General features: G+C 45.3%; 1 protein-coding gene across 3 annotated transcripts in view; it reads right to left on the reverse strand.

Annotated features, from left to right (window-relative positions):
- Positions 1-27,391, reverse strand: part of ARNT2 (aryl hydrocarbon receptor nuclear translocator 2) — a 206,334-nt gene that overhangs the window by 38,230 nt on the left and 140,713 nt on the right. For all 3 annotated transcript variants that reach the window (XM_073568674.1, XM_073568672.1, XM_073568673.1), the window contains 4 exons: positions 7,322-7,398; positions 4,650-4,784; positions 4,264-4,338; positions 959-1,110 (listed from right to left, as the gene is read on the reverse strand). In XM_073568674.1, coding sequence (XP_073424775.1) covers positions 959-1,110; positions 4,264-4,338; positions 4,650-4,784; positions 7,322-7,398 — 439 coding nt within the window. The remainder of the gene's footprint in view (positions 1-958; positions 1,111-4,263; positions 4,339-4,649; positions 4,785-7,321; positions 7,399-27,391) is intronic.

Here is a 27,391-nt window from a genome sequence, read left to right on the forward strand (position 1 = left end):
GAGTGCCAGGGGATTGGTACGGTATGACTTCTTTTATTATTACACTATTATGAACAGGGTTTGTTTCCTGTAACTGGCAGGACAAACCATTTAAACATATACATCTTTGTACAATGTGTACACCACGGTGGCTCAGTGGTTAGCACTGTTGCTTTGCAGCACTGGGGTTCTGGGTTGAAATCCCATTAGAACACCTGAAGCATTTGCTAATATATGGGTATACTCAGTTGAACCACCATAAAGAAAACCCAAGACCTTTTTTTTGTAATACAATAGAGTAAATATATGTAGACAAATATAACTGACAGCACCTAGAACAAGGTAGGTTTTGAAAAAACGATACAGATAATCTCAGAAAAAGAGGGGAATATCAGATATAAGCCCTCTTGAATACCAATAAGAACAATATTTTTATTTGGCAAAAATATATAAAAGTAGTCCTATTGCAATAGAGGTCTACAAAGACGACATAAATTTGTGTCTGTATTTGGGATAGATTTACCTTTTTGTCCATTTTTGAACTAATTTAGATTTTTTGTTGCGGTATCATTATATCTGCGATTTGGACATGCACTTTCATGAACAGGGTGTTCTATTGGTTCAAAAAAATTTTTAAAAAAAAGGCCTTGGGTTTTCTTTATGGTGGTTCAATGGGGTTCAAATCCCACCAAGAACAACATCTACAAGTTTATATGCTCTCCCCCTGTTTCCGTGGGTTTCCTCCGGGTACTCCGGTTTCCTCCCACATTCCAAAGACATACTGATAGGGAATTTAGATTGTGAGCCCCGATTGGGACAGCAGTGATGATGTCTGTAAAGCGCTGAGGAATATGATAGCGCTATATAAGCAAAGCATAAACAAATACACCACATATACATCTGTATACATTATATATGGAATCCTTTTATCGGAAAGGACTGCTAAAGATGGGTTGCAGACTGCCCACAGACTACTTACTTCACATTGGTATTTGTACAGATAATGTATTCTATCTCATCAGAGTACGGGTTCTGGAACGTGAAGCTACTGGTGCGAAGTAGCATCCAGTCTCGAGTCTTAGTGTGGAAACGATACATCACTGATAACACTTGTCCTTTAAGCTTCACCACCTAGTGGAAGACATACTACATTATAGCAGAACAGACGACTTCTAGAGAATATGTCACTCATGTTACCGATCAGAAAACAGCGCCAACACAGTTGTCAGTCTGTAGAAATAGTATATTAACTACTTCAGAATGGTGTCACCCGTCTACCTATAGATGGTTGGTAGTACTGTTAAAGGGTTATTTCGAAAAAAGCTATTCAGTATCCATAACGTAATGATCGCTGAGTGTCTCACACCTTGAACCACCTGGGATCGAGAGAAGAGACCACTGGAACTTGGGAACCAGTCTATGTAGTGGCCAGTCTGAATCTAGTAGGGGAGCTCAAGGTTCGCTCCATTCAATGTCTATGGGATTGCTGGATAAAGAACAGTACAACACTTGCCTTTATGGACGTCCCATAGACAATAAATGGAGCAGATATTGCGCAGTGATGAGTGAACGTGCTGGGATAGGCGTTACCCGAGCATGCTCATGTGCTAACCAAGTGTCTTCGGCGTGCTTGAAAAATATATTTGAGTCCCCAAATATTTTCGACAGCTGCAACACATGCAGGGATAGCCTGAATGTGTTAGGCAACCCATGCCTGGGTTGCGGCCGTCGAACAGACATGAGAGATGCAGGCGCGGGGAGGTGAACATATTTTTTGAGCACGCTGAAGACACTGTTAGCACACGAGCATGCTCAGATAACACCTTATCCAAGCACCTTCACTCATCACTAATAATGAGCATTCACACCTCTACTCCAAGACGGAGCTCTGCAAAGGAAAGTTTCCAGGTTACAGAGCCCTATTCCTGGGTCACTGCCTGTTACAGTTGTTGGACCCCAAGTAAACAGTAAGTTATCCCTATCCTTTGGATATTTTGGGAATAATCCTTTAACTGTGTTTAGCTTTGGGGATACAGCTTTAATAATTTTGCATTGCAAATATTCAAAGGGGCTTTCCCAGAATATAATATTGCTGGGCTTCACTATCATATCTGTGTGCTCTGGTCCCTGATATGCAATACCTGGCAGTACCTCTTCAGCTCCATTCAATGTTCACGTTCGGATGCCGCCAGAGCGAATAACAATTGATCGGTGGGGTGCTGGATCCCACTGATCTGATTTTAGTAACCTACCCTAAAGATAAGTCATTAATGTCATATGCCCCATGAAGGCAACATTTTATACTTCATTTCATGAACAAATATTGTCTTCTAGTCTTTAAAAGAAGATTTAAAGGGAATCTGTCACCCCTTTTTTGAGATATCATATAATGATATCATTCAATTGTGTGTCACATAAGGATTCTCTTAGTACTTTTCCTTCCCCCTGACCCTGCACCTTTCATGCAGGTATTTACCTTGTTTATATCGGTTCAGATGGATGTAAACTGCCGATGTCCGGTCCGCTGGGCGAGGCTTGTTCACCTGCTCCCCCCCTCCCTGTCTTGCTCTACACAAGAAGAAATGCGTAGAGCAAGACAGGGAGGAGGGGGGGGAGCAGTTGAATAAGCCCCGCCCATCGGACTGGACAGTGGCAGTTTACATACATCTGAACCTATATAAAAAAGGTATTTATGCATGAAAGGTGCGGGGTCAGGGGGAAGCAAAAATACTAAGAGAATCCTTATGTGACACACAATTGAATGATATCATTATATGATATCTCAAAAAAAGGGGTGACAGATTCCCTTTAATTAGTAGCTGAACTTCGATAGATGTCTTAACACAATGAGCGATGCTCATATTGTGCTCACACACAGCGCAAAAAATTAGATTCAAAGCTATCCGATAAAGTGGCAGTAAAACGTAGTTTCCTCTGTGTTGTAATTGGTCAAATCTGCAAGCCAAAAAGATGTCCGCTTCTGCGACAAACAGGGAATCTAAGTATTAACCTAGCCTTATGTGGCTCAAACACCATCTGCTAATTTTTAGCGCAAGGGCAGACATTTGTCAGGGTACATTTGCAAGCTATGGTGCTGCTACGGATGAAACCCTGTCCACATGGTATTTTAAAACCATGCCCTACTTTGCAACATGCAAACACACCCTTAGGGCTACTTTGCACAAGTGCACCTGGATTTTTGACTTCTTCAGATAGAAGATTGTAACCATTTAACAGGCACAGAAGATCATTATGTAGGTTCACATACAAAGTTGGACATGTAAATATGTCAATGTAAGTGGAAAAGCATTATGCAAAGCAGATGTTCTATATTACATTTCAACATCTGGATATTATATATCTATCTATGCATCTATCTTATAGAATTAGATGTAAAGTTAAACTGTCTAACAAGTTTGGCAAGGAGTAAGGTTACAAGTAACCAATAACCTATTTTATATGTAAAGTGGACAATGTAGTGCAAAAAATGTGAATTTTGGAATATGCATCAGACCAGGGTATGAGCATATTTTAGTATTTGGAAAGATTTTTTATTTCAGAGGGTTTTCATAAATCTGCATTATATACAATAGGGAAAAACATCACTGCTCTAGAGGAGATCTGCATGGTGGCATGGACCAACATACCACCAACAGTGTGTGCCAACCTTGTGAAGACGTATGGTCTACCTATGATGTCAATTACAGGCCTCTCTCATCTTTTTAAGTAGGAGAACTTGCACAATTGGTGGCTGACTAAATACTTTTTTCCCCCACTGTATAGTACAGTGATGATATACTAGGTTAGTCCATACAATAATCTACAGAACTATGAGAACTTTCCTAACCCCCACTGCCTGTCTATTTCGATAAGTGCTCTTTGCTAAGTACTCAGTATATTTCGATAAGATGCAGCTTCACACAACTAAAAACTGACAGGAAGAAACTTAGCACCAGCAGTAGGCAGGACATACAGGCTAAAGCTGCATCTTACAGGATGCTCTGGGACTCTACAGCATACATCAGGGAAAAGCAGGAGTCACTGCCTGTCATTAGATAAGAACAATGTAATGAAACAATACCCCATTCTGCAAAACCAGAGGTATCATGGGAAATGTAATATGCATGGGGTTAAACATAGGGCAAGAAGGAGTTAAGATAGCAAACAATCCAGAAATAGCACAACAAATAACACTGATGTACACAAGACATACACAAAAACCTCTTCAGAATTTTTTAATAACTTTGAAAGTAATTTGTTTCAATGTCCGTCAACACCAAGTACCTGCTGGAAACTTTCTCGAAGATGACTTTGGTCTTCAGGATGGCAAAACTCAATTATGTCCTTTCCCAGAAGATCCTAGACAGACAAGAAAAAGTTGTTTTCTAATAATAAATAGTGTCTTGGTAAAATGTATAGCTTTTCAGGTTCTTTAAAATGTAAATTACAAATCTAGGCCACATAAATTCTAAATTAGTAATGCAGATCCAACAAAAATGTCCAAAGTGTGATCAAAGGCGAGGACTGTGAAACAGTAAATAAATAGAAAGCAGTAATTTTAGACGAAGCGTGAGACAAGCCATAGCAGCAGAATAAACCCTCAGCCACAACATGCATTTGCTTGCTACACTTCAGACATATAACAGATGGCAACTGGTCCCACCACTGACCTGTGGTTGGTACCCAATCACGCTGATGCAGCGGGGGTCTACAAATGTGATGACTCCATCTGTGCTATGTCGTGATAAGAATTCGGTGGGAAGAGACATTCCATTCATATCCAGGCTCCCAGGAGAACTTGTGACCTGAAAAAGTAAGATAGTATTAAACGTTATCCCGTGATATATACTTTGTGGCAGAAATAATACAGAGAACTTACGAAAGGATCAATGCAGGTGTGTGAGAAGTGAATATGGAATGAAATACATCTGACAGACCGCAGAAGGAAAAAATGTTATTTTTAGAAAACAGAACAATGGTGGTCTAAATCTAGGTGGTAGATGAAGATATAATGAAAAGTTTAATCAGTTTTATGCGAACACTGGTTGAGTAGTACACTATGTGGAAAAAAGTACTGGGACACACCTCTATCACTAAATTCTGTTTTTTCATTCAGTACCATTGATCGCAGGGGTGTATAAAATCCAGCACCTAGCCAGGCACTGGCTCTGCTGGAGCATTGTTACGTCACGGAAGCCCTGCAGCCACCGCCAACCGCTTCACTCTCCCCTCCTTCAGACAAATCAGATATCCGGAGAAAGTGAGAGTAGCCGAAGCTCAGACTTTGTCTGGATATCAGTTATGTTCAAAGGAGAGAGTGAAGCATCCGACAATTGGCTGCAGGGCTCACGTGACATAATGTGGAATGGCCTCCGCGCTGGAAGGGAGTATAGCGGTTATTATTTTACAAGGCGGGAACATAGTGATTGAGATGGGGTTGGCCAAGTAGTGGAAGACCCCTTTAAATATTTGATGATCAGCTAGGAGTGGTAAAGCCACAAATTGTAAACTACATAAAGTTACAGAATGGGTTACCCGAGTGCTGAGGCACATAACTACGTAAGTGGCCAACATACTGCTGACTCAATAGCAGCAGGGCTCCAAACCTCCTCTGGCATTAACAACAGCAAAAAACTGAACCCCGAAGCTTCATGGAACGGGTTCCCATGATTGAGCAGCTGCAAGCAAGTCTTCCACCACCAAGCACAAGGCCAAGGGGCAGATGGAGTGTTGTAAAGCATGTCACTCTCAAGCACTGAAAACATATTTTGTGGAGAGACATGTCCATCAGACTGCCAGACAGAGACATGTGATAAGTCTGAGTGTACTGAATGTCAGGAGAACGTTACGTGCCTGACTGCATTGTGCCACCTGTAATGATTGCTTGAGGAGGGTTATGGTTATAGGGTTATTTTTCAGGGATTGACCTAGACCCCTTAGTTTCACTGAATGAAAATCTTAAAGGCGTGGTCCAAAACTAAAGTTGATTTTAATCCTAAATGTCTATATAAGATACTTTTCAACTATATTTTATTTAAAAAGTCTCAGCCATTCCTTCTCTGCTCTATCTAATTTCTTTATTTCTTTTACTTGTTTTGATGACATTTCATTTGAGAATCCCCAGTGCATGCTGGGATACTCAAACGGGATGTCATCAGGGGGCCAGGGCTTCGGTCACTGCCACAGCTGCTTTCCCACCATGAAACGAAGAGTCATCAGTGATGTCCGTTTCAGGGGCTGGGCTAGTCCCTGGTCTACTGAGGGTATGTGAACACTTTGCGGTTTCTGCTGCGTTTCCGCAGCGTTTTTGGCTCTGCAGAAACGCAGCAGATTCTGCTGCATTGTACAGTACCTTTATTTCCTATGGAAATAAAAAAAAGCTGTGCACATGCTGCGTTTTTTTCCGCGCGGTTTTGCTGCGGTTTTCAAAACGCAGCATGTCAATTGTTTGGTGCAGAAACGCTGCAGTTTTACACCTCATCCATTATGAGGTGTAAAACCGCAGGGCAAAACCGCAGATAAACCGCAGATAAACCGCAGGTCTTTGTCCTGCGGATTTACCTGCGGTTTTCTCTACGAAATCCGCAGAGACAAAAAACTATGTGTGCACATACCCTGATTATACGTTGGTGCATGCACAGCATGAACTTCCTCTGCAATATTCCTTTTGCAACACAAAGTGACAGTGCGCTCCCTTGCCGGCTCTAATGAGAAGTGACGAGTTGGCAACAAACCGCACTGTCAGTGTGTATTGTAAAGAGAGAACGTGTTGAGCAGAGAAAACGCTGTGAGCAGAGGTCTCTGCTCTCTCTGATCACCATATTTGGGGTAAACTAGCACAAAGACTTAGAGCCAGGCCCTCTCTTACAACATCAATATCTGACCTCATATGCTCCTGAATGAATGGGCAAAATTTCCAACAGACACACTCTTGTAAAAAGCCTTCCCGGAAAAGAGGAAGAAGTTTTATCTGCAAAGTGGTAACCAAATGCCTATGGATTTAGAATAGCATCTCATAAAAGCTCCTGTCGGTGTAATGTATAGATGGACCAAATAATATTGTTCATATAGTGTATGTACCTGAACTCTGGACAAAAACTGAATTATGAACACACATTGAGACGTATAAGGAGCTAAAGGGCAATTCTCAAGATAATAAATCATCACCAATTCTGAGGGTAGGGGATAACTTATCAGCCTCTGGGGGTCCCAGCATTCAGACACCCCGCAATTAAGAGCCACCAACAAATAATGCTTTCAAGATTTCCTTAGTATTGCCCAGGTCATTATCATTACTATCCTGGGAATAATCCTTTAGTTTTAGTAACATTAGCATTCTGACCTGCAGTCTTCCGATGGCAACAAGGCAATATTTACTTCCTTGTCCAACCTCGGCATCTTCTTCAGGGATAGTCATACCTGTAACAAATAAAAAGAGGCTAAAAGGACAATAATCAATTGCTTTCTATAAAAATCAAGTCTTTTACCAAATAAAACACAAAAAGTAGCTCTCATAATAATCGCTTCCCAAACAAGATGCCATTGTGCATGGCTGTTCTGTAAATGACGTCTATATGTGCAAAAATAAAGAATGTTTTCAGCTAGTTTCCATTGACCTGCTTTGTTAATACACTTCATCTGTAAGGAATCTGCATGTATATAGTGCGTACTACACATTCATACACCCACAATATATTTATAGCACCATGGTCGGACAGTAATTGAGAAATGATTTAGCCGCTAAGCTTATATGTAGCTCAACTAATGTGTCACAGTAAGGCAGTAGTAATGCGTCATGGGAAGACACGGTAGGAGTTAATGCACCCTCGGCCTGGGACATACGAGAAGCTGCTGTCCCTAGTTCCACTGTTCTGCAGACACACGGCTCAAGAATGTTGTTTACTGGTAGCAAATCGGAGGCGATGGAGCACATTTGTGTCTCATTAGAGGTATTTTTATCACATGCAATTCTGTACTGCTTGGAGCCATCCAAACTTCCTGTTATGTATTTGGAAAAAATGCGGCTTTTCTTCAGAGGAGCTGCTTTTAGCATTTTTCCAAGCACATTTCACAAAGCCTCAAGTTAAGCAGTGACGGCACAAGTGGGATTCGGTCAGAGCCCATCTTGATTGATAGAAAGGCTTCAAGATTGACCGCACTAATTAACAACACTACTCCATGTAGGGGCATTAAGAGCTGACTCCGCGTCGGGAAATGACTGATCTCCCATATTGCACAAAGCTGGAACATAGTTGTTGCATGGCTAAACATAGCTTCAAAGAGGCTGGTCTGTGTATACAGACTATAGCCGAACCATATGCAATGCACGGTGGTGAGTTGTAGCTGGATACCTTATGTCGTGTACCTATAAACAAGTCAAGGAGGAATATTTTAATCACTGCGTCATGTTATATAACGGAGCAGGAATGATGCCCATTACTGCCTTTTCCATCTTCTATTCTGCTTTTGTCATGTACTATAGTAAATTACCGTCTACAGCTTTCTATCAAAACTAGAAAAAATAGATACAAATTTATGTAACATTCTATCAAGTTCATCAACGTTTTTTCGCCGTTCCTTAATCAAAAGGTAAGAAACAATAGTTGACCATATGTCTCTAATGTGGGCTCCCCCAGTCTCGTGAACAAGTTTCCCATGCTCATGAAATCATTACGACCGAGCGGCACATTATGCTGCCTATGCCGGCCTACAGTACTATACTATAGCCAGAACAGTCCTACTGAAGAGAGCACAAGATACTTCAGAAAACCCCATCAGAAAGTGGCATTTCTGTAGTGGTCCTGGGGTGGTCACGGATATACACCGGTTTTCACATTAAAATGAGATATCTCCTTATTCGTTTTATAACTTTTATATGAAGAGGTTTTTTTTATATATAGAATCCTACGTGAAAAAATAGGCATTAGACCTACCGGTAATTATGTTTCCAGGAGTCCATCCTGACAGCACCAGGGAGGACGACCCTCGCCTCCTTGCAGGGACAGGAAGAGCACACAAGAGGTTAAAAACAGTCTCCACCCCCATTCCCTCAGTGTTTTTTCCAAGTACCACACCGTGGATGATGCAACTGAACACTTTATTCACAGAATCATATTACGACATATGACATCATTAATTCGGGAAGGGAACTATCCGTGCTGTCAGGATGGACTCCTGGAAACATAATTACCGGTAGGTCTAATGCCTATTTTCCAGGACGTCCCTCCTGACAGCACCAGGGAGAATACCAAAGTATCCCCTTAGGGTGGGATGACTGCCTGGAGAACCATTCTCCTGAAAGCAGTCTGTTGGTTAGATAACACATCTAATTTGTAATACTTACAGAATGTGTCCAACCTGGACCAGGTTGCAGCCCTACAGATTTGGTTTACTGAAGCCCCTGCTCTTTCCGCCCAGGACACTGATATAGCCCGTGTTGAGTGAGCTTTTAACCCTTCTGGGGGAGGAACCCCCTGAGAGACATAGGCTAAACTGATTAGCGATGTTATCCATCTGGCGATGGAGGCTTTTCTTCCTTTGTTTTTCCCCCCAAAGAGTAAAAATAGGTTATGGTCTCCAACCCTGTGTGGCCCTGATGTAATCAATCACTGCCTGGCGTACGTCTAATTCGTGCAGGGCCCTTTCTTTATCATTTGAGGGGTTCTCACAAAAGGAAGGTAAAACTATTTCCTGGTGTAAGTATTGGACTGACGCAACTTTGGGCAAAAAGGTGGGGTCTAATCTCATGATTATTCGATCCTCCCAAATTCGGAGATATGAGTCTCGGATAGATAGCGCCTGTATCTCACTTATCCGTTTTGCAGTGGTGATCGCCACCAAGAATGCTACCTTCATGGTTCGATGTGAGATGGGCATCTCCTGACTCTGGATAAAGGGATCTGAGCAAAGGGACCGCAGGACAAGACTAAGATCCCATGGGGGGACTGACCTCCTGACTGTGGGACATAACCTCTGAGTTGCCCTGATAAATCTTATTGCCCAGGGATGGGAGGCCAAGGGGTAGTCCAGAAAGGCGCTTAATGCCGAGATCTGGACCTTCAGCATGCTAGGCCTAAGACCTTTATTAAAGCCTGCCTGAAGAAAATCCAGTATCTTTGGGAGGTCTGGCTTTCCTTCCGCTGAGTCGGGCCTGCCACAATCCAGACATAATCTTTTCCAAATTTTGTGGTATATCGCAGACGTTATGGGTTTTCTGCTGGCCTGAATAGTCGATATGACCTGATCTGACAGGACTCGAGCCCTCAGGATCTGCCGTTCAGGATCCAGGCTGACAGGTGAAGTCTGCCCGGATCTTGGTGAGTTCATTTTCCCCTTCACCATTGAGGTCTGATGAACTCCCTCTTCTGGTGAAGGAAGGTAGTGAGGCTGATTACCAAGCACCTGAGCAGAATGATGATGACTGGGTGACTGGAATTGCTGACTGGATATAAGGCAGCCGACGCCCTTCTGCCTTGCGGGTGATTTCTCTGAGGGATTCTAGGAGACCAGTTTGATTCCTGCTCCTCAAAAGCTAAGTTTTCTGCTCTGCTTTTTGCATTTTTGTTTTGTTTTTGTTTTGCCTTGTTTTTCTGGATTTCTGCCATTCCTTACTGGGGTGAGCTGAATTCCTTTTTGCTCTGTCTTCAGAAAATACCTGAGTACTGATATAGTCTTTTTGAAGCCTAGCGTCTTCAGGGCTTTTTTCCCTATCAGTCTGTTGGCTCTTGTTTTGATAGGGTTTTTGGCGGATTGCAGACAGCAGCTTTTCTATCCTGTCCTATTTAGTTAGCTTGGGCCCCATCATTTGCTCAGCCTATCTTTCTATCTGTGTGAGTGTTTTTTCATCTTGCTTCACCGTCATTATATGTTGGGGGCTGCCTATTGCTTTGGGGTCTGCTCTGGGGCAGTTTAGATTTCCCTTTCTGTCTTTAGGCTATTTAGTTCTCCGGCTGTGATCGAGGGGTCTAGGGCACCGTAGGAACCCCCCACGGCTACTGCTAGTTGTTGTTGATAGGTTCAGGGGTCTGCAATCCGATAGCTGCCAACTTCTCTGGTTTTCTGGAGTTAGCTAGCATTTCTGTTTTTGCCTCCTACGGTGACTCATTCATAACAGAATCACCCGCCAAACCTCAGACCCTAGGGTACTCAATAGCAGGAAAGAATTGTAAAAAAAAAAAAAAAAAAAAAAAGTGTGTATATTTTTTCCTCTATATCTCTGAGGCCGTAGGGGGAATTTTTTTTCTCTCAATGGAGATAAAGCAATTGTCTGATCGTGTGGAGCAGCTCGCTGCGGAAGTGCGGGGAATTTCCGCCTACCTTGCTCATTCACATGCTGCTGAACCAAAGACTCCTGATGTGTTTTTTGGGGATCGGTCTAAATTTTTGAATTTCAAAAATAATTGTAAATTATTTTTTGCCTTGAAGCCTAACTCGTCAGGGAGCTCTGCGCAGCAGGTTAAAATTGTCATCTCTTTGCTGCGTGGCGATCCCCAGGATTGGGCATTTTCTTTGAAACCAGATGATCCTATTCTGACTAATGTGAACGCATTTTTTCAAGCCTTGGGGTTGCTGTATGACGAACCTAATGCTATTGATCAGGCTGAAAAGACTCTGTTGGCATTGAGCCAGGGTCGAGATCCTGCAGAATTGTACTGTCAAAAATTCCGAAAGTGGGCGGTCCTAACTACCTGGAATGATAATGCCTTGGCAGCTCTCTTTCGGAAGGGTTTGTCAGAAGCCATAAAAGATACTATGGTGGGATTTCCTGTTCCCTCTGGTCTTGACGATTCTATGTCATTAGCCATTCAGGTTGATCGGCGTATACGTGAACGCAGGACTGCACGAGAGGTGTTGCCACCTGTTGAACAAGTGTCTGAACCTATGCAATGTGATAGAGTTTTGTCCAGAGAGCAACGTCAGGAGCTCAGAAGGCGTAATAAGCTGTGCTTTTTTTGTGGAGATGCCTCGCATATTATTTCTGTCTGTCCTAAACGAGAGTAACGTTTTGCACACACGTTTTCTGTGGGTGGTGTTCAACCTAAGTTTCTTCTGGCAATTACTCTGATCTGCTCCCTGTCCACACTTTCCGCCAAGGCTTTTGTGGATTCGGGAGCAACCCTGAACCTAATGGACTTGGATTTTGCTAAACATTGTGGATTTCCTATGACACCTCTGCGGACGCCTATCCCTTTGAGGGGGATTGATGCTACTCCTTTGGCGAAAAATAAACCTCAGTTTTGGACCCAGGTGGTAATGTGGGTCTCGCCCCAGACCATCAAGAAAATTGCAGATTTTTGGTGTTGCATAATTTGCATGATACCATTGTTCTTGGGTTTCCCTGGTTGCAAATTCATAATCCAGTTTTGGATTGGAAATCTGTGTCTGTGGTGAGTTGGGGTTGTCGGTGTGCCCTTAGTGAGGCTCCGGTTTTTTCCACCTCTCCTCAGTCGCATGATGTTCCTGACTATTTGGAGGACTTTTATGATGTATTTAGTGAGAAGGAGTCTGCGTCTTTGCCTCCTCATAGGAGTTATGACTGTGCAATTGAACTGAGCCCGGGATGTAAATTTCCCAAGGGTCGGCTCTTCAATTTATCTGTACCCGAGCACGAGGCTATGCGATCCTATATTAAGGAGGCGTTGAAGAAGGGTCATATTAGACCATCCTCTTCACCCTTAGGTGCCGATTTTTTTTTCGTGGCCAAAAAGGATGGTTCATTAAGGCCTTGTATTGATTATCGTGCCCGCAACAAAATTACTATTAAATATCAGTATCCGTTACCCCTGATTTCGGATCTATTCTCCAGAGTTAAAGGTGCTTGCTGGTTTACCAAGCTTGACCTCAGGGGGGCGTATAATCTTATCCACATTAAGCATGGGGATGAATGGAAGACGGCGTTTAATACTCCGGAGGGACATTTTGAGTACCTGGTGATGCCTTTTGGGCTCACTAATGCCCCTTCTGTCTTCCAGTGCTTCAAGAACGACATTTTCCGAGACTTTGTGGATACATTTTTGATTATCTATCTGGATGATATTTTGATCTTCTCCAAGGATTGGGATTCTCATGTGGAACATGTTCGGACTGTGTTACGGATCTTGAGGGAGAATTCCCTGTATGTCAAAGGATCGAAATGCCTTTTTGGGGTACAGAGGATTTCATTTTTGGGATTTATTTTGTCTCCGTCAACTATTGAAATGGACCCAGCCAAGGTACAGGCCATTTATGATTGGGTTCAGCCCACTTCTTTGAAGGCCCTCCAGAAGTTTTTGGGTTTTGCTAATTTTTATCGGAAATTTATAGCAAAATTTTCTAGTATTGCCAAGCCATTGACTGATCTGACTAAGAAGGGTGCTGATGTGTTGAATTGGTCTCCGGAGGCTGTTTCTTCCTTTCGGGAGCTGAAGCGAAGATTCACTTCTGCCCCGGTTTTGCGGCAACCTGATGTCTCACTCCCGTTCCAGGTAGAGGTGGACGCTTCTGAGATTGGTGCAGGAGCTGTTTTGTCCCAAAAGGATCCTGTAACATCTAAAATGAATCCCTGTGCTTTATTTTCCTGAAAGTTCTCTCCATCTGAACGTAACTATGATGTGGGGAATCGGGAACTGTTAGCCATGAAATGGGCATTTGAGGAGTGGAGACATTGGTTGGAGGGAGCTAAACATCAAGTCGTGGTCCTCACTGACCACAAGAATTTGATTTACCTGGAGTCGGCCAAACGCTTGAACTCTAGACAGGCTAGGTGGGCCTTGTTTTTTACACGTTTTGATTTTGTGGTCTCTTTTCTTCCTGGCACTAAGAATGTTAAGGCAGACACCCTCTCTAGGAGCTTCTTTGCTGATTCTCCTGTGGTGACCAAGCCTGCTACCATCTTAGGCGAAGGGGTAGTTCTTTCTGCCATCTCGCCCGATTTGAGACGTGCTCTGGAAGAGTTCCAGGAAGACAAACCTGAGCGTTGTCCCAGTGGAAAGTTGTATGTTCCTGACCAGTAGAAGAAGAGAGTGATGTCTGAAGTTCATTGCTCTGCATTGGCTCGTCATCCAGGTATTTTTGGTACTAGAGATCTGGTGAGTCTGTCTTTTTGGTGGCCCGCCTTGTCTCGTCATGTCAGGAATTTTGTGCAGTCCTGTGGGACTTGCTCCCGGTCTAAACCTTGTTCTCGCTCTAGTGGGTTGTTGATGCCTTTGCCGGTCTCCAGGAGGCCATGGACCCATATTTCAATGGATTTCATCTCTGATATGCCTGTCTCTCAGAGAATGACTGTTATTTGGGTGATTTGTGATAGGTTCTCTAAGATGGTTCATCTTGTACCACTCCCTAAGTTGCCATCTTCCTCTGAGTTGGTGCCCCTGTTTTTGCAACAGGTGGTTCGCTTGCACGGGATTCCTGAGAACATTGTATCTGACAGAGGAGTTCAGTTTGTGTCTAGATTTTGGAGGACTTTCTGTTCCAAGCTGGGAATTCAGTTGTCCTTCTCCTCTGCTTTTCACCCTTAGACCAATGGGGAGACGGAGAGAACAAACCAGACCTTGGAGTCGTATTTGAGATGTTTTATTTCCGCTGAACAGGATGATTGGGTTTCATTTTTGCCCTTGCCCGAATTTGCTTTAAATAATAGAGCTAGTTCTGCCACTTTGATGTCACCTTTTTTTTGTAACTTTGGGTTTCATCCTCGATTTTCTTCAGGGCAGGTGGAGCCTTCTGCCTGCCCAGGTGTTGACACTGTAGTGGAGAGAATGCACCAGATCTGGGACCAAGTGGTGGATAAGTTATCTCTCTCCCAGGAAAAGGCCCAGCGGTTTTCCAACTGACATTGGACCATTGGTCCCCAGTTTAAGGTTGGCGATATGGTTTGGTTATCATCAAAAAATATCGCTATGAAGGTGGCTTCTCCTAAGTTAAAGCCTAGATTTATTGGACCTTACAAGATTTTGGAGATTATTAATCCTGTCTCTTTTCGTTTGGCTCTTCCTGTCACATTTAAAATCCATAATGTGTTTCATAAGTCCTTGTTGAAGAGGTTTGTTGAACCAGTTGTTCCTGGGGTGGCACCTCCGGACCCTGTATTGGTTGAAAGTAACATGGAATATGAGGTAGAGAAGATACTGGATTCCCGTCTGGCTAGACGGAGACTCCAGTATTTGGTTAAGTGGAAGGGTTATGGTCAGGAGGATAATTCCTGGGTCTCTGCCTCTGATATTCATGCCAAAAGATTGGTGCGTGCCTTTCATCGGGCTCACCCTGATCGCCCTGGTGGCGTGGATGAGGGTTCGGTGACCCCTCCTCAAGGGGGAGGTACTGTTGTGAGTTCATTTTCCCCTTCACCATTGAGGTCTGATGAACTCCCTCTTCTGGTGAAGGAAGGTAGTGAGGCTGATTACCAAGCACCTGAGCAGAATGATGATGACTGGGTGACTGGAATTGCTGACTGGATATAAGGCAGCCGACGCCCTTCTGCCTTGCGGGTGATTTCTCTGAGGGATTCTAGGAGACCAGTCTGATTCCTGCTCCTCAAAAGCTAAGTTTTCTGCTCTGCTTTTTGCATTTTTGTTTTGTTTTGCCTTGTTTTTCTGGATTTCTGCCATTCCCTACTGGGGTGAGCTGAATTCCTTTTTGCTCTGTCTTCAGAAAATACCTGAGTACTGATATAGTCTTTTTGAAGCCTAGCGTCTTCAGGGCTTTTTTGCCTATCAGTCTGTTGGCTCTTGTTTTGATAGGGTTTTTGGCGGATTGCAGACAGCAGCTTTTCTATCCTGTCCTATTTTGTTAGCTTGGGCCCCGTCATTTGCTCAGCCTATCTTTCTATCTGTGTGTTTTTTCATCTTGCTTCACCGTCATTATATGTTGGGGGCTGCCTATTGCTTTGGGGTCTGCTCTGGGGCAGTTTAGATTTCCCTTTCTGTCTTTAGGCTATTTAGTTCTCCGGCTGTGATCGAGGGGTCTAGGGCACCGTAGGAACCCCCCACGGCTACTGCTAGTTGTTGTTGATAGGTTCAGGGGTCTGCAATCCGATAGCTGCCAACTTCTCTGGTTTTCTGGACTTAGCTAGTATTTCTGTTTTTGCCTCCTACGGTGACTCATGCATAACAGTGAAGCACCGGCTCTTGGTGAATGATGTCTTCCCTCTGTGGAAGCATGAGTGGTCGATCTTCTGCCATAATCCCCAGGAGTGGAAACCAGCTCCTCTTCGGCAGCACTCTTGCCTGATCCTCCTGAATCTTCCTGAGGATGGCTGGAATGAGAGCTATCGGGGGGAATGCATATGAGAGAGTCTGCCCACACTTTTGGCTTAGGGCGTCTACTCCTTCTGGATTGTCCAATGGATTCAGAGAGAAAAACCTGTATGTCTTCGTATTCTTTCTGGTTGCGAAGAGGTCTATCTGCGGTCTTCCCCAGCGCTGGCATAAGATCTGAAAGATCTCTGTGTTCAGCTCCCACTCTGTGGGACAGATCTTCTGTCTGCTTAAATAATCTGCCACTGTGTTTTGCGACCCTTCGAGGTGGACGGCTGTTACTGACAGGACCGTATTTTCTGCCCAGGAAAAGATCCTTTTTGCCAGGTCCTGGAGTGCCCAATGCCTTGTTCCTCCCTGATGCCGGAGGAAGGAAACCGCCGTCACGTTGTCCGATAGAATCTTGACGTGTTGATTTCTTAGTTTGTCCTGATTTCTTCTTAGGGCCTCCCATGTGGTGTAAAGTTCCTTGTAGTTGGAGGAGGTGGATCGCATGTTTGCCGGCCATTCTCCCTGAAGAATTCTGCCTTCTAGGTGAGCCCCCCAGCCCCATTTGCTGGCGTCTGTAGTGATTATGACGCATGGGGAGGTGATCCAGGGGACACCCCTCCTTAGGTTTTGTCGCTGCATCCACCACACCAGGGATCATTTTGCTGCTGGAGACAAGGCCATTTTCTTGTCCAGGGAGGTTTGGTGACGATCCCAGGTGGCCAATACTTCTTTTTGAAGGGTTCTTGCATGGAACTGTGCCCATCGAACACAAGGGAAGCAGGATGTCATGAGGCCCAGAGCGTGCATGGCTATTCTGATGGAAACGCGGCCCTTTTGAAGTTCCTTCACGCTGTCCCGTATCCTTGTCTGCTTTTCTGGTGGTAAGAAGGAAGTTCTGCTTCTGGAATCCAGTAGTACCCCCAAAAAAAATCTTCCTGCTTTCTGGTACTAGGTTCGATTTTTCTTTGTTTATGATCCAGCCCAGAAACTCTAGAACCTCTATTGTCCTCTCCTTGTGTCGCTGTAGCTCTTCTGCCGATCTCGCCACCAGGAGGAAGTCGTCTAAGTATGGAATGATTATTCCGTGATTTCTTAGGAACGCCACCACTTCCGCGATCAGCTTCGTGAAGACTCGAGGCGCCGAGGCCAGACCAAAGGGAAGACACTGAAATTGAAAGTGGCAGGTCCGATTCTGAAGTCTTACTGCAAACTTCAGGAATCTCTGTGATCTTGGGTGAATTGGCACCTGATAGTAGGCACTTTTCAGGTCCAGGGTACACATCAGGGCATTCTTGTCTATCAAATGGACTGTGGATCTGATTGATTCCATTCGGAATCTTTTGTACGTGACCCAGGCATTTAAGGGTTTCAGATTTATAATGGTACGGAATTCTCCGGATGGTTTTGCGATGGTAAAAAGGGACGAATAGTGGCCCGCCCCAATTTCTGCACGGGGAACGGGAATTACCACCCCTAAGTTTGCCAGTTCTGTCACATCGACCCACATCTGGGAGTCGTCTTTTATTCTGCGAGAAGAAATGGACCTTTCGGGGGGAGGGGATGAAAATTCTATTTGGTAACCCTCTGCTATTGTTCTCAGTACCCACTGATTTTTTGTGATCTGAGACCACTGGGAACTGAATTCTCTGAGTCGACCCCCTATGTTGGTATAGTCATGTTCTCTTGGATCCAGTATGTGATCCCGAAGGGGGGGGCTCTAGATCTTCCAGCTCTAGAGTGGGTGCTACCATAGGAACCCCTCTGAGAGCTCCCCTGGTACCTATAGTACTGCTGCCTTCTATACCCCCCAGGTCTACGAAAGGTCTACAAAAGGGCTGGTCCAGGTTTCCTCAGGGAACCCTTTCTTTTCATCGGATGGTTTTTCTAATATATCATCCAATGCAGGGCCAAAAACTTTTAACCCGGAGAAGGGAAGGGCACAGAGCTTATTTTTAGATGCTCCATCACCCATCCAGGTCTTTAACCAGATGGCTCTGCGTGCCGAATTCGACAAAGAGCTATTCCGGGTGGCAATTCTAACAGATTCCGCCGATGCATCGGCTAGGAAGGCTGTGGCTGACTTCATGATCGGAAGAGAATCATAATTTCTTCCCTTGGGGTTTTGTTAGTTAAATGTTCCTCTAACTGGCCCAACCATAAACACATAGACCATGCTACCGAAGTAGATGCTACGTTTGTCTTAATTAAGGCTGCTGATGTTTCCCAGGCCCGCCTTAGCAGGTTATCCGCCTTCCTATCCATGGGGTCCCTCAGACTAGACGCGTCCTCAAAGGGGATCGATGTTTTCTTGGCTACTTTTGCCACAGGGACATCAATCTTGGGAACTACCTCCCATTCTTTTATGTCCTCGGGGTCGAAGGGGAGCCGTCTCTTAAAGTCCCGGAATTTCACAAGACATTTTTCCGCCTCCTCCCATTCCTCCAGGACCATAGCTCGCACATGGTCGTTCACAGGAAATACCACTTTTCTCTGCGCCCTAAGGCCTCCGAACATCATGTCCTGCCTGGACTGAGGTTTCTGGACCTCCTCAATCTGCATTGTGTCTCTGACCGCCTGAACCAGATTGTCAGTATCATCCGAGGAAAAGAGGTATCTTTTCCCATACTCCGGATCGCTAGTGCCCAGCTCGCCTTCTTCCTGATCCGACTCCGAGGAGTAGGACCCTTCCTCCGAACTAAGCTCCATCTCTTGCTTGGTTCGCTTAGCACTGGTGCCTGGACTGGCTGGGACAGGGTGGCCACGGAAGCCTGGACGTCCTCTCGAATCAGCGATCTCATCTATGATAGGAGGGATGGCTGTTCGCCCTTCATTACTTTGGCCGTACAGGTGTCGCACAGCAACTTCTTGTGCTTGCTGGGGAGCTTAACCCTGCATACGGGGCACTTATTGGGCTTCCCTGGGTCTTTCTCCGCCTGCTTGGTCGTGGGAGTGGGCGCTGTCGGTTGTGCCTTTTCCTGCATAGTGCAAGAGAGGGACAGTCAGTCTCTGATCTGGGCAGTCCGGGTCTCCGTCGGTCGGTCTGCGCTATGCGCACTTACCCCATCCGGGTCGATTCTGCCCTGGTTCTCCATTGCTGTTTGAGAGCCTCTGCGAGGTCAGGACAGGAGGACGCTGCCTGTCTGGCTGATACTGCGCTCTGCTCCTTCAGAGCGCTCGCCGGCGGCCTGTATTTCCGGCGCTCTGACGTCACTGGAAGTGCGTTGTGGCCTCTCTGCACGCGACTTCCGGTCCCCGCGCTGCAGCCGGTGTCGGAGCTGAAAGCCTCCGCTGCGGGAGGAAGCAGCTCTACCCAGGGGGCTCGTCCTCCCCTGATCTCTGCGGCTGAGGGACCCCACCCAGGAGGGTTTCAGCGCCGGGGTCACTTCGCAGGAGGAAGGATTGGCAGGGCCGCCAGATCCCCCTGGACCCCTCCGGTAAGCCGACTCCTATTGTGCATCCCTCCGTGCAGGGACAGGAAGAAACACTGAGGGAATGGGGGTGGAGACTGTTTTTAACCTCTTGTGTGCTCTTCCTATTGCTGCAAGGAGGCGAGGGACATCCTCCCTGGTGCTGTCAGGAGGGACGTCCTGGAAAAATAGTTCCATGCTGATTGCTTGATTGGATGGTGGAAGCATTGCCTCTAGTGTAAAAGATCTCCACAGCATGGAGCCTACATGGGTCCTGGCCTTGACTATCTCACTACATCGAGAACAATCCTTGTGGGATCTATAAGGAAGATTATAAACATTTTGTATGCAAGAAAGAGGGGGAGAAAATACAGCTAAATGGTATGCTGGTTGTTTGCCTGCGGTGGAAATGTTCTTTGTTATTCCTAAAGACACTCAAATGCTGATAAATACTGGCACAGGGGTAGTGCACATTTGCGATGCATAATTCTTGATGGAATTCAAGGTGCCTAATTCATTCAGAGCACGTCTGAGTGGTTTCTACCTCCATGCACCATGCCAGAAATGCTAACTTCAGTCAGTGACTGGAGTAGCATTTCTGCTGTAGTTTTCAAAACGCTGGCACTTTTGGTGAATTGACCAGGTGGATGTGACCATGCCAGACCCCTCCCCAGCTCCGCCTATATCGGTGGAGATGATTCAAAATGGCATGATATAGCAAAATTGTTGCCAGCTCTGTGTTGCGCAAAAAACATTGTGACTTTTCTGCCCCCTTTTTGGTGTAAAATCTTTGAGGAATCAGCCCCATAGTTCCCAGTAGTGTCCTCAGCTCTCATACTGCAGCACTAGTTGATAACAAAGAAATTGTCAAACTAGAAAACATGTTTACATTTATTCTGTTAGGAAATTACGGTAGCTCTCTTCAGGATCCTTATTTCTTGGGCAATATGGAGAGAGGTTGCACCGAGCAGCTTTCACTCTGGAGGACCTGCCCTGTACAGACAACCCACTGATGTCAATGGACACTGTGCAATGCCTCATTTTTCTCTTGGTGGTGCTATAAGGAACCTGAATGCTTATTGTGGAGTTTTCCTACAATTACAGCTGATTGCTGTGGGTTTGTTATCAGCTCAGGGTAGTCTTCTAACAATTAGGCATTGTCTACAGGGAAGAACGTACACACCAAATGAGCAAGCTACTGTAAAATATTGTATCCACAATGCACCTTTTTTCTTCTTCTAATAAGTAACAGTCATAGTGTCTGTCAATAAGATGAGTCGCAGTGGACGCCAGCAGCCTGTCGGCCCAATCTATAACAAATTGTTGCGCTTTGTTTTTTCGTTGCCTTATTTAAACCAAATGTTTGAAGCAGAAGAAGCTACAGGGGTTTAGAAATGGAAAATGCTTCACCTAGTGAACTATAAATTACATTATAGAATTCACCCCGGGTCCTCTGGTGCGGATGCATTAAACAGGCAGCAGACACACGACCGTATATGATATCTGAATTGGGAATTGACTGATACTTCTGATAGTCGCAGCAGGAAATGCTTTATCCTGAAGATAATTATAAATGATTCTTTTACAATATGATGTCATACCACCATACATTATTTGTCAAATGATGGCCCTATGTGCTGCAGATTAGCAATACACATAAAAAAGTATTAAGACATTAACATTGTGCTTTACTCAATACTGTCGGAGGGGTTTGTGCAGCTGATTGTTCGGAACAATTTTCGGTGCTGATGAGAATTCCACCAGCTGCGCTCATGAGAGAGGCCGGCTCCCAAAGAGAGGCAGGACTCCGAGGTTCCCAAAGAGAGGCAGGACTCCGAGGCTCCCACAGAGAGACAGGACTCAGAGGCTCCCAAAGAGAGGCCGGACTCAGAGGCTCCCATAGAGAGGCAGGACTCCGAGGCCCCCCAGAGAGGCAGGACTCCGAGGCCCCCCAGAGAGAGGCAGGACTCCGAGGCCCCCCAGAGAGAGGCAGGACTCCGAGGCCCCCTAGAGAGAGGCAGGACTCCGAGGCCCCCCAGAGAGGCAGGACTCCGAGGCCCCCCAGAGAGAGGCAGGACTCCGAGGCCCCCCAGAGAGAGGCAGGACTCCGAGGCCCCCTAGAGAGAGGCAGGACTCCGAGGCCCCCTAGAGAGAGGCAGGACTCCGAGGCCCCTCCATAGAGAGGCAGGACTCCGAGGCCCCCCATAGAGAGGCAGGCTTCCGAGGCCCCCAGGGAGAGGCAGGATTCCGAGGCCCCCAGGGAGAGGCAGGACTCTGAAAACCCCCCCAGAGAGAGACAGGACTCTGATCCCCCCCATAGAGTGGCAGGATTCCAAGGCCCCCAGAGAGAGGCAGGATTGCGAGGCCCCCAGAGAGAGGCAGGACTCCGACGCTCCCATAGAGAGACAGGACCCGGAGGCTCCCAAAGAGAGGCAGGACTCAGAGGCTCCTGAGGCCCCCAGAGAGAGGCTGGACTCAGATGCCCCCCAAAGAGAGGCTGGACTCTGATGCCCCCCATAGAGAGGCAGGACTCTGACACTCCCATAGAGAGACAAGACTCCGAGGCTCCTAAAGAGAGGCAGGACTCCGAGGCTCCCATAGAGAGGCAGGACTCCGAGGCTCCCATAGAGAGGCATGGGACCTCTATTCTATCTCTGTAACCTTACAATTTCATGAAGAGGCTTTTTCAACAGAATAACAATTGTGGCATGGAAGTGCCATATATAACAATCAGATTGATCAAGCTAAACGCTCCAGAAAAATCTTCTTTATGACCATATTGTGTTTTAGATAATTTATGTGCCTCGTCCACTCATCTATCAAAAGTGGCGTGTCTTACCATATGACACCATACACAAATAAAAAAGGTGCCAAAATTTTACTGCTACTTTCTGCCATAAACCATCTGGTGAAATACTGTATCAGACGGTCTAAAGATGCACCAGATTTATTAAACAGCATGAACTACTTTGATACATTTGGCACAGTTTAGTATGGATAAATTTGCACAATTGTTTCCAGAATGTCTCCATGTGTATGGCAGCAGACGGAGGCCACATGGACCTGTACTAGGGATCTGTACGGTTCCTTTGCTCTGCAGAACAGGCTCTATACCATGTGCATGCACCCAGAGACTACTTAATTCATAGTAAGTATTGACAGACGAATTGATGTGGAGAAAAAAAAAAATCACAATTCCTACTTACACTCACTTACTGTAGTACTTTTTCAATGTACATTTTTTTTTTTAAAGTGAGGATGATCTATTGTACCCATGAGCTAAGTGCAGCCATGTATTTGCTCTTCCCTCTACACAGCCATCTCAGGTCAGGAGCCGTGTGTTAGCATCTTTAATGGGATTACTAGTAGAGTTGAGCGAACATGTTGGGATTCGGTTGCTGAATCTGAATTTGCCATATACGTGCCATATTGGTCCCCTATTCGTGACAAATTTATGTTTGACATGGACTCTGGATTCGTTCAGTGGCCTTGACCATGACAATGTGGACCTTGGGCCAAAAGAAGTTGTGTTGTGCTATAGAGTCTCTCTCCATTTTGGGCTCGTAATCTAATTTTTCTATATGATGTAGGCATATACAAGAGGCAGTACAAGCTGAAGGTTTTGGATTCAGTGACCCTTCATGAAACACCATTTAAAACTTCCATAACAATGAATACAGCACTTTTCCACAAATAAATGGTAGGTATTTATAGAGCACATGAGAGTGATCCTTCTATTGGGAGGGATATAAAGGGACACGTCTTAAGGTCCATAAACAGTTAACACAAGTATGGTTTGCAGGCCGTGGCTTTGTTGTGCACGCCAGATGTGATTTTAGTTACACTCTCCTTTTAAGGGACTTTCTTCATGCTACTGCTGAATAAATCCAGGACGCTTAAAGAACAGCCTAGAAAAGAAAGTCTTGGCAGGACAACCGCTGCTCGGAATCTGGGATTTAACACAACGGAAAATCTGCAGCTCTGGGCCTGGCGTGCGCAGCCCGGCAAGCGTGCCAGATATGTATGGTTATTGTAGTACAAAGATGAACACAATATGAAGGGACATATTTAGACGTTGAATACCAGTTACATGTGAGATAGATCTGGTTTCCCATAAAGGATTCTCAGCTAAGTGTTTGGCAACATTAGACGATTTCACTTGCAGTCAATATTAGCTTCACCATGCGGAATCTCTCGGGCCAAAATACCTGGTCACAACCAGGGCAAATGTCCAAGTCCGCCACCTTGTAATAACACCTAGAGCTGGAAGGTAAACTAAGCACAGTACTTTTTCCAAATGCTTCCTTTTATTTTCATTTATGCCATTTTTAGAGATACAGGTCCATCTCACAAAATTAGAATATCATCAAACAGTTAATTTATTTCAGTTCTTCAATACAAAAAGTGAAACTCATATTAAATACTGTAGAGTCGTTACAAACAGAGTGATTTATTTCACGTGTTTATTTCTGTTAATGTTGATGATTATGGCCAATGAAAACCCAAAAGTCATTATCTCAGTAAATTAGAATACTTTATAACACCAGATTGAAAAATGATTTTAAAATCCATCATGTTAGCCTACTGAAATGTATATTCAGTAAATGTCCTCAATACTTGGTCGGGGCTCCTTTGGCATCAATTACTGCATCAGTGCAGAGTGGCATGGACGCGATCAGCCTGTGGCACTGCTGAGGTGTTATGGAAACCCAGGTTGCTTTGATAGCAGCATTCAGCTCGTAGGCAGTTCGGGTCTGGCGCCTCTCATCCTCCTCTTGACATTACCCCATAGAGAATCAATGGGGTTAACCCCTTAAGGACTGGGGGTATTTTCATTTTTGCGTTTTCGTTTTTCGCTCCCCTTCTTTCCAGAGCCATAACTTTTTTCATTTTTTCATCAATATGACCATGTAAGGGCTTGTTTTTTGCGGGAGAAGCTGTACTTTTGAACGACACCATTGATTTTACCATGTCCTGTACTAAAAAAAGGGAAAAAAATTCCAAGTGCGATGAAATTGCAAAAAAAGTACAATTCCACACTTGGTTTTTGCTTGGCTTTTTTGCTAGGTTCACTAAATGCTAAAACTGACCCACCATTACGATTATCCAGGTCATTATGAGTTCATAGACACAAAACATGTCTAGGTTCTGTCATGGTCCAGTCCCGAGTTTATCTTCTGCTGTCTTTACTCTGGACTGGTCATGCGGGGGTTAATCTCCTCAGCCTCGTTCTGGAGCTAGCTGGGCTATTTCAATCCCTCACAGCCTGCTGACCAGTGTTAGTGATAGCTCAAGCTTGCAGTTTAGAGCCGCTGACCCTTGTACCCTGGTGATCCTCCTGCCTTTGACTGATATTCACGTGTATGACCCGGACTGATTTCTGACCCCGTCTCTTGGTATTCATTTCTGCTGTTACGTTCCCTCTCTGGCATCTGACTCCCTGGCTTGTACCCCGACCACGTATTTCGTCTCACGTTTTGGACCCCGTGCTCATGTTCTGGCTTTCTGACTCTCGGCTTTGGTATTTTGACTACGTATATTGCTGCTCCTTCTGGTATGTCTGCTCCTGTTAGTTTCTGACTCGGTTTGTCTGACTATTCTCTCTCGTTACCTGTGGCACCTGTGCTGTTGCTCAGGGTTGCTGCTCTTAGTGTATAACCTCTCTTCCCTCACCAGCTCCCCCTGGTGGAGGTTTCACTACATTATCACTAACCACACATTTAAACGGGATTTTGATTTTTTTTTTTCTCTGGCCATGGATCTGCTGTATAACTTGGCAGATCAAGTGTCCAGTTTGACACAGATGGCGCAGGACTTTTCTGTGAATCATCAGTCCCTTGTCATGTCTCAGACCCACTTACAGAAAGAACTGACTGAGACTATTAAGACCATGCAGGGAAACACCTCTCATATTGTTTGTCCACCAGGTGACTCTGTAGATGTTATTTTGCACTCTCCTGAACCCTCAGTTAAACTTCCTGACACATTTTCTGGCGAAAAAGATAAATTTCATATATTCAAGGAGAGTTGTAAATTATGGTTTTCTCTTAGACCCCGATCGTATGGGGATGAGACCCAGCGGGTGGGGATTGTTATCTCCTTACTTAGGGAGGGTCCTCAATCCTGGGCTTTTTCATTACCCCCTACTGCCCCTGAACGGATGCCGGTAGATAGGTTCTTTGAGGCCCTAGGACTTATCTATGACGAACCGGACCGTGTTAGGGTGGCAGAGGACACTATTTTGGGTCTGGGGCAAGGGAAGCACTCAGCCGAATGGTACAGCTCCGAATTCCGTCGATGGTCCACTGAGGTGTCCTGGGACGACTCTGCACTGAGATGTCTGTTCAGGAAGGGACTGTCGGATTGCTTGAAGGACGCTCTGGCTCTCCATCCACCTCCCAGTTCATTGGAGGCTATCCGTATGGATCGGAGACTGCGGGAGAGAGGTGTTACTCAGCGAGGGGTTCCGTTTTTCCCTGCTAACCCTGATGTTTTGCTTCCATCTAAACCTATGGAGGTGGGAGCCACCAACCCCCAGGAGAAAGAGAGGAGACGGCGACGTGATGGAAAATTGTGTTTTTACTGCGGAGATCCCGGACATTGGAAAAAAGACTGCCCCTCCTGTCCTCCGACTAACAAGCGGCTGAGTCTGGGTGATAATCGTGGAGGTCACCCTGACTCTCAGGTACCTTTTTCTTCCTTTTCAAGAGTACTGCTAAAGGTGGAGCTTGGTGTTGAGAACGGCTTTTTCCATACTTCGGCTTTTGTAGACTGTGGGTCATCTCTGAACCTGATTGACTCTAAGCTGGTTGCTCGCTGTAGATTAGGGACAGTTAGGTTGGAGACTCCCTTAAAAATTGTGGCTATTGATTCTACACCTCTCACTAAGGATGGTCTCCATTTCAGTTCTAAAGAATTTACCCTCAGGTTGGGGGCCCTACACCAGGAGTGCATGTCATGCTTTGTTTTGGATAACCTCCCTGCTGGCCTGGTGTTAGGGTTTCCCTGGTTGCAACGGCATAACCCAGTTATTGACTGGGGGTCCCGGGATATTGTTAAATGGGGACCTGGGTGTTCTGAAAATTGTCTTGCTACTGTGTCTATGTCATCCGTCAACCTGGAGGGTATTCCGGAGTACCTAAAGGGTTTTAAGGATGTGTTCTCCGAAAAGGAGGCTGAGGTTCTACCACCACATCGCCCATTCGATTGTGCCGTGGATCTTGTTCCCGGTGCCAAATTGCCCAAAGCCCGGCTGTACAATCTCTCCGGCCCTGAGCGGGCTGCTATGAAGGAGTATATCTCTGAGAGCCTCCGTAAAGGGCATATACGGCCATCTGTCTCTCCCGTGGCAGCGGGGTTCTTTTTTGTAAAAAAGAAGGATGGTGGTTTACGCCATGCCTCAATTTTCGAGAACTGAATAAAATAACCATAAGAAACGCCTACCCTCTCCCACTGATACCTGATTTGTACAATCAATTGTCGGGGGCCAGGTGGTTCTTTAAGTTGGACCTCAGGGGAGCATACAATCTCATCCGTATGCGGGAGGGGGATGAATGGAAAACTGCGTTTCTCACCTCTGAGGGTCTGTTTGAAAATTTGGTTATGCCCTTCGGTTTGACTACCGCACCGGCGGTATTCCAGAATTTCATTAACCATGTTTTTTCTGATTTTATTGGACGTTTTGTAGTTGTTTATCTTGACGATATACTTATATATTCTTCTGATAGACAAAGTCATATGGGTCATCTTCATGCGGTTCTCCAGAGGCTCAGGGAGAACTCA

This window comes from Dendrobates tinctorius, unplaced genomic scaffold (genome assembly GCF_039654945.1).
Source record: "Dendrobates tinctorius isolate UK_male_01 unplaced genomic scaffold, ASM3965494v1 ptg000022l, whole genome shotgun sequence".
NCBI lineage: Eukaryota > Metazoa > Chordata > Amphibia > Anura > Dendrobatidae > Dendrobates > Dendrobates tinctorius.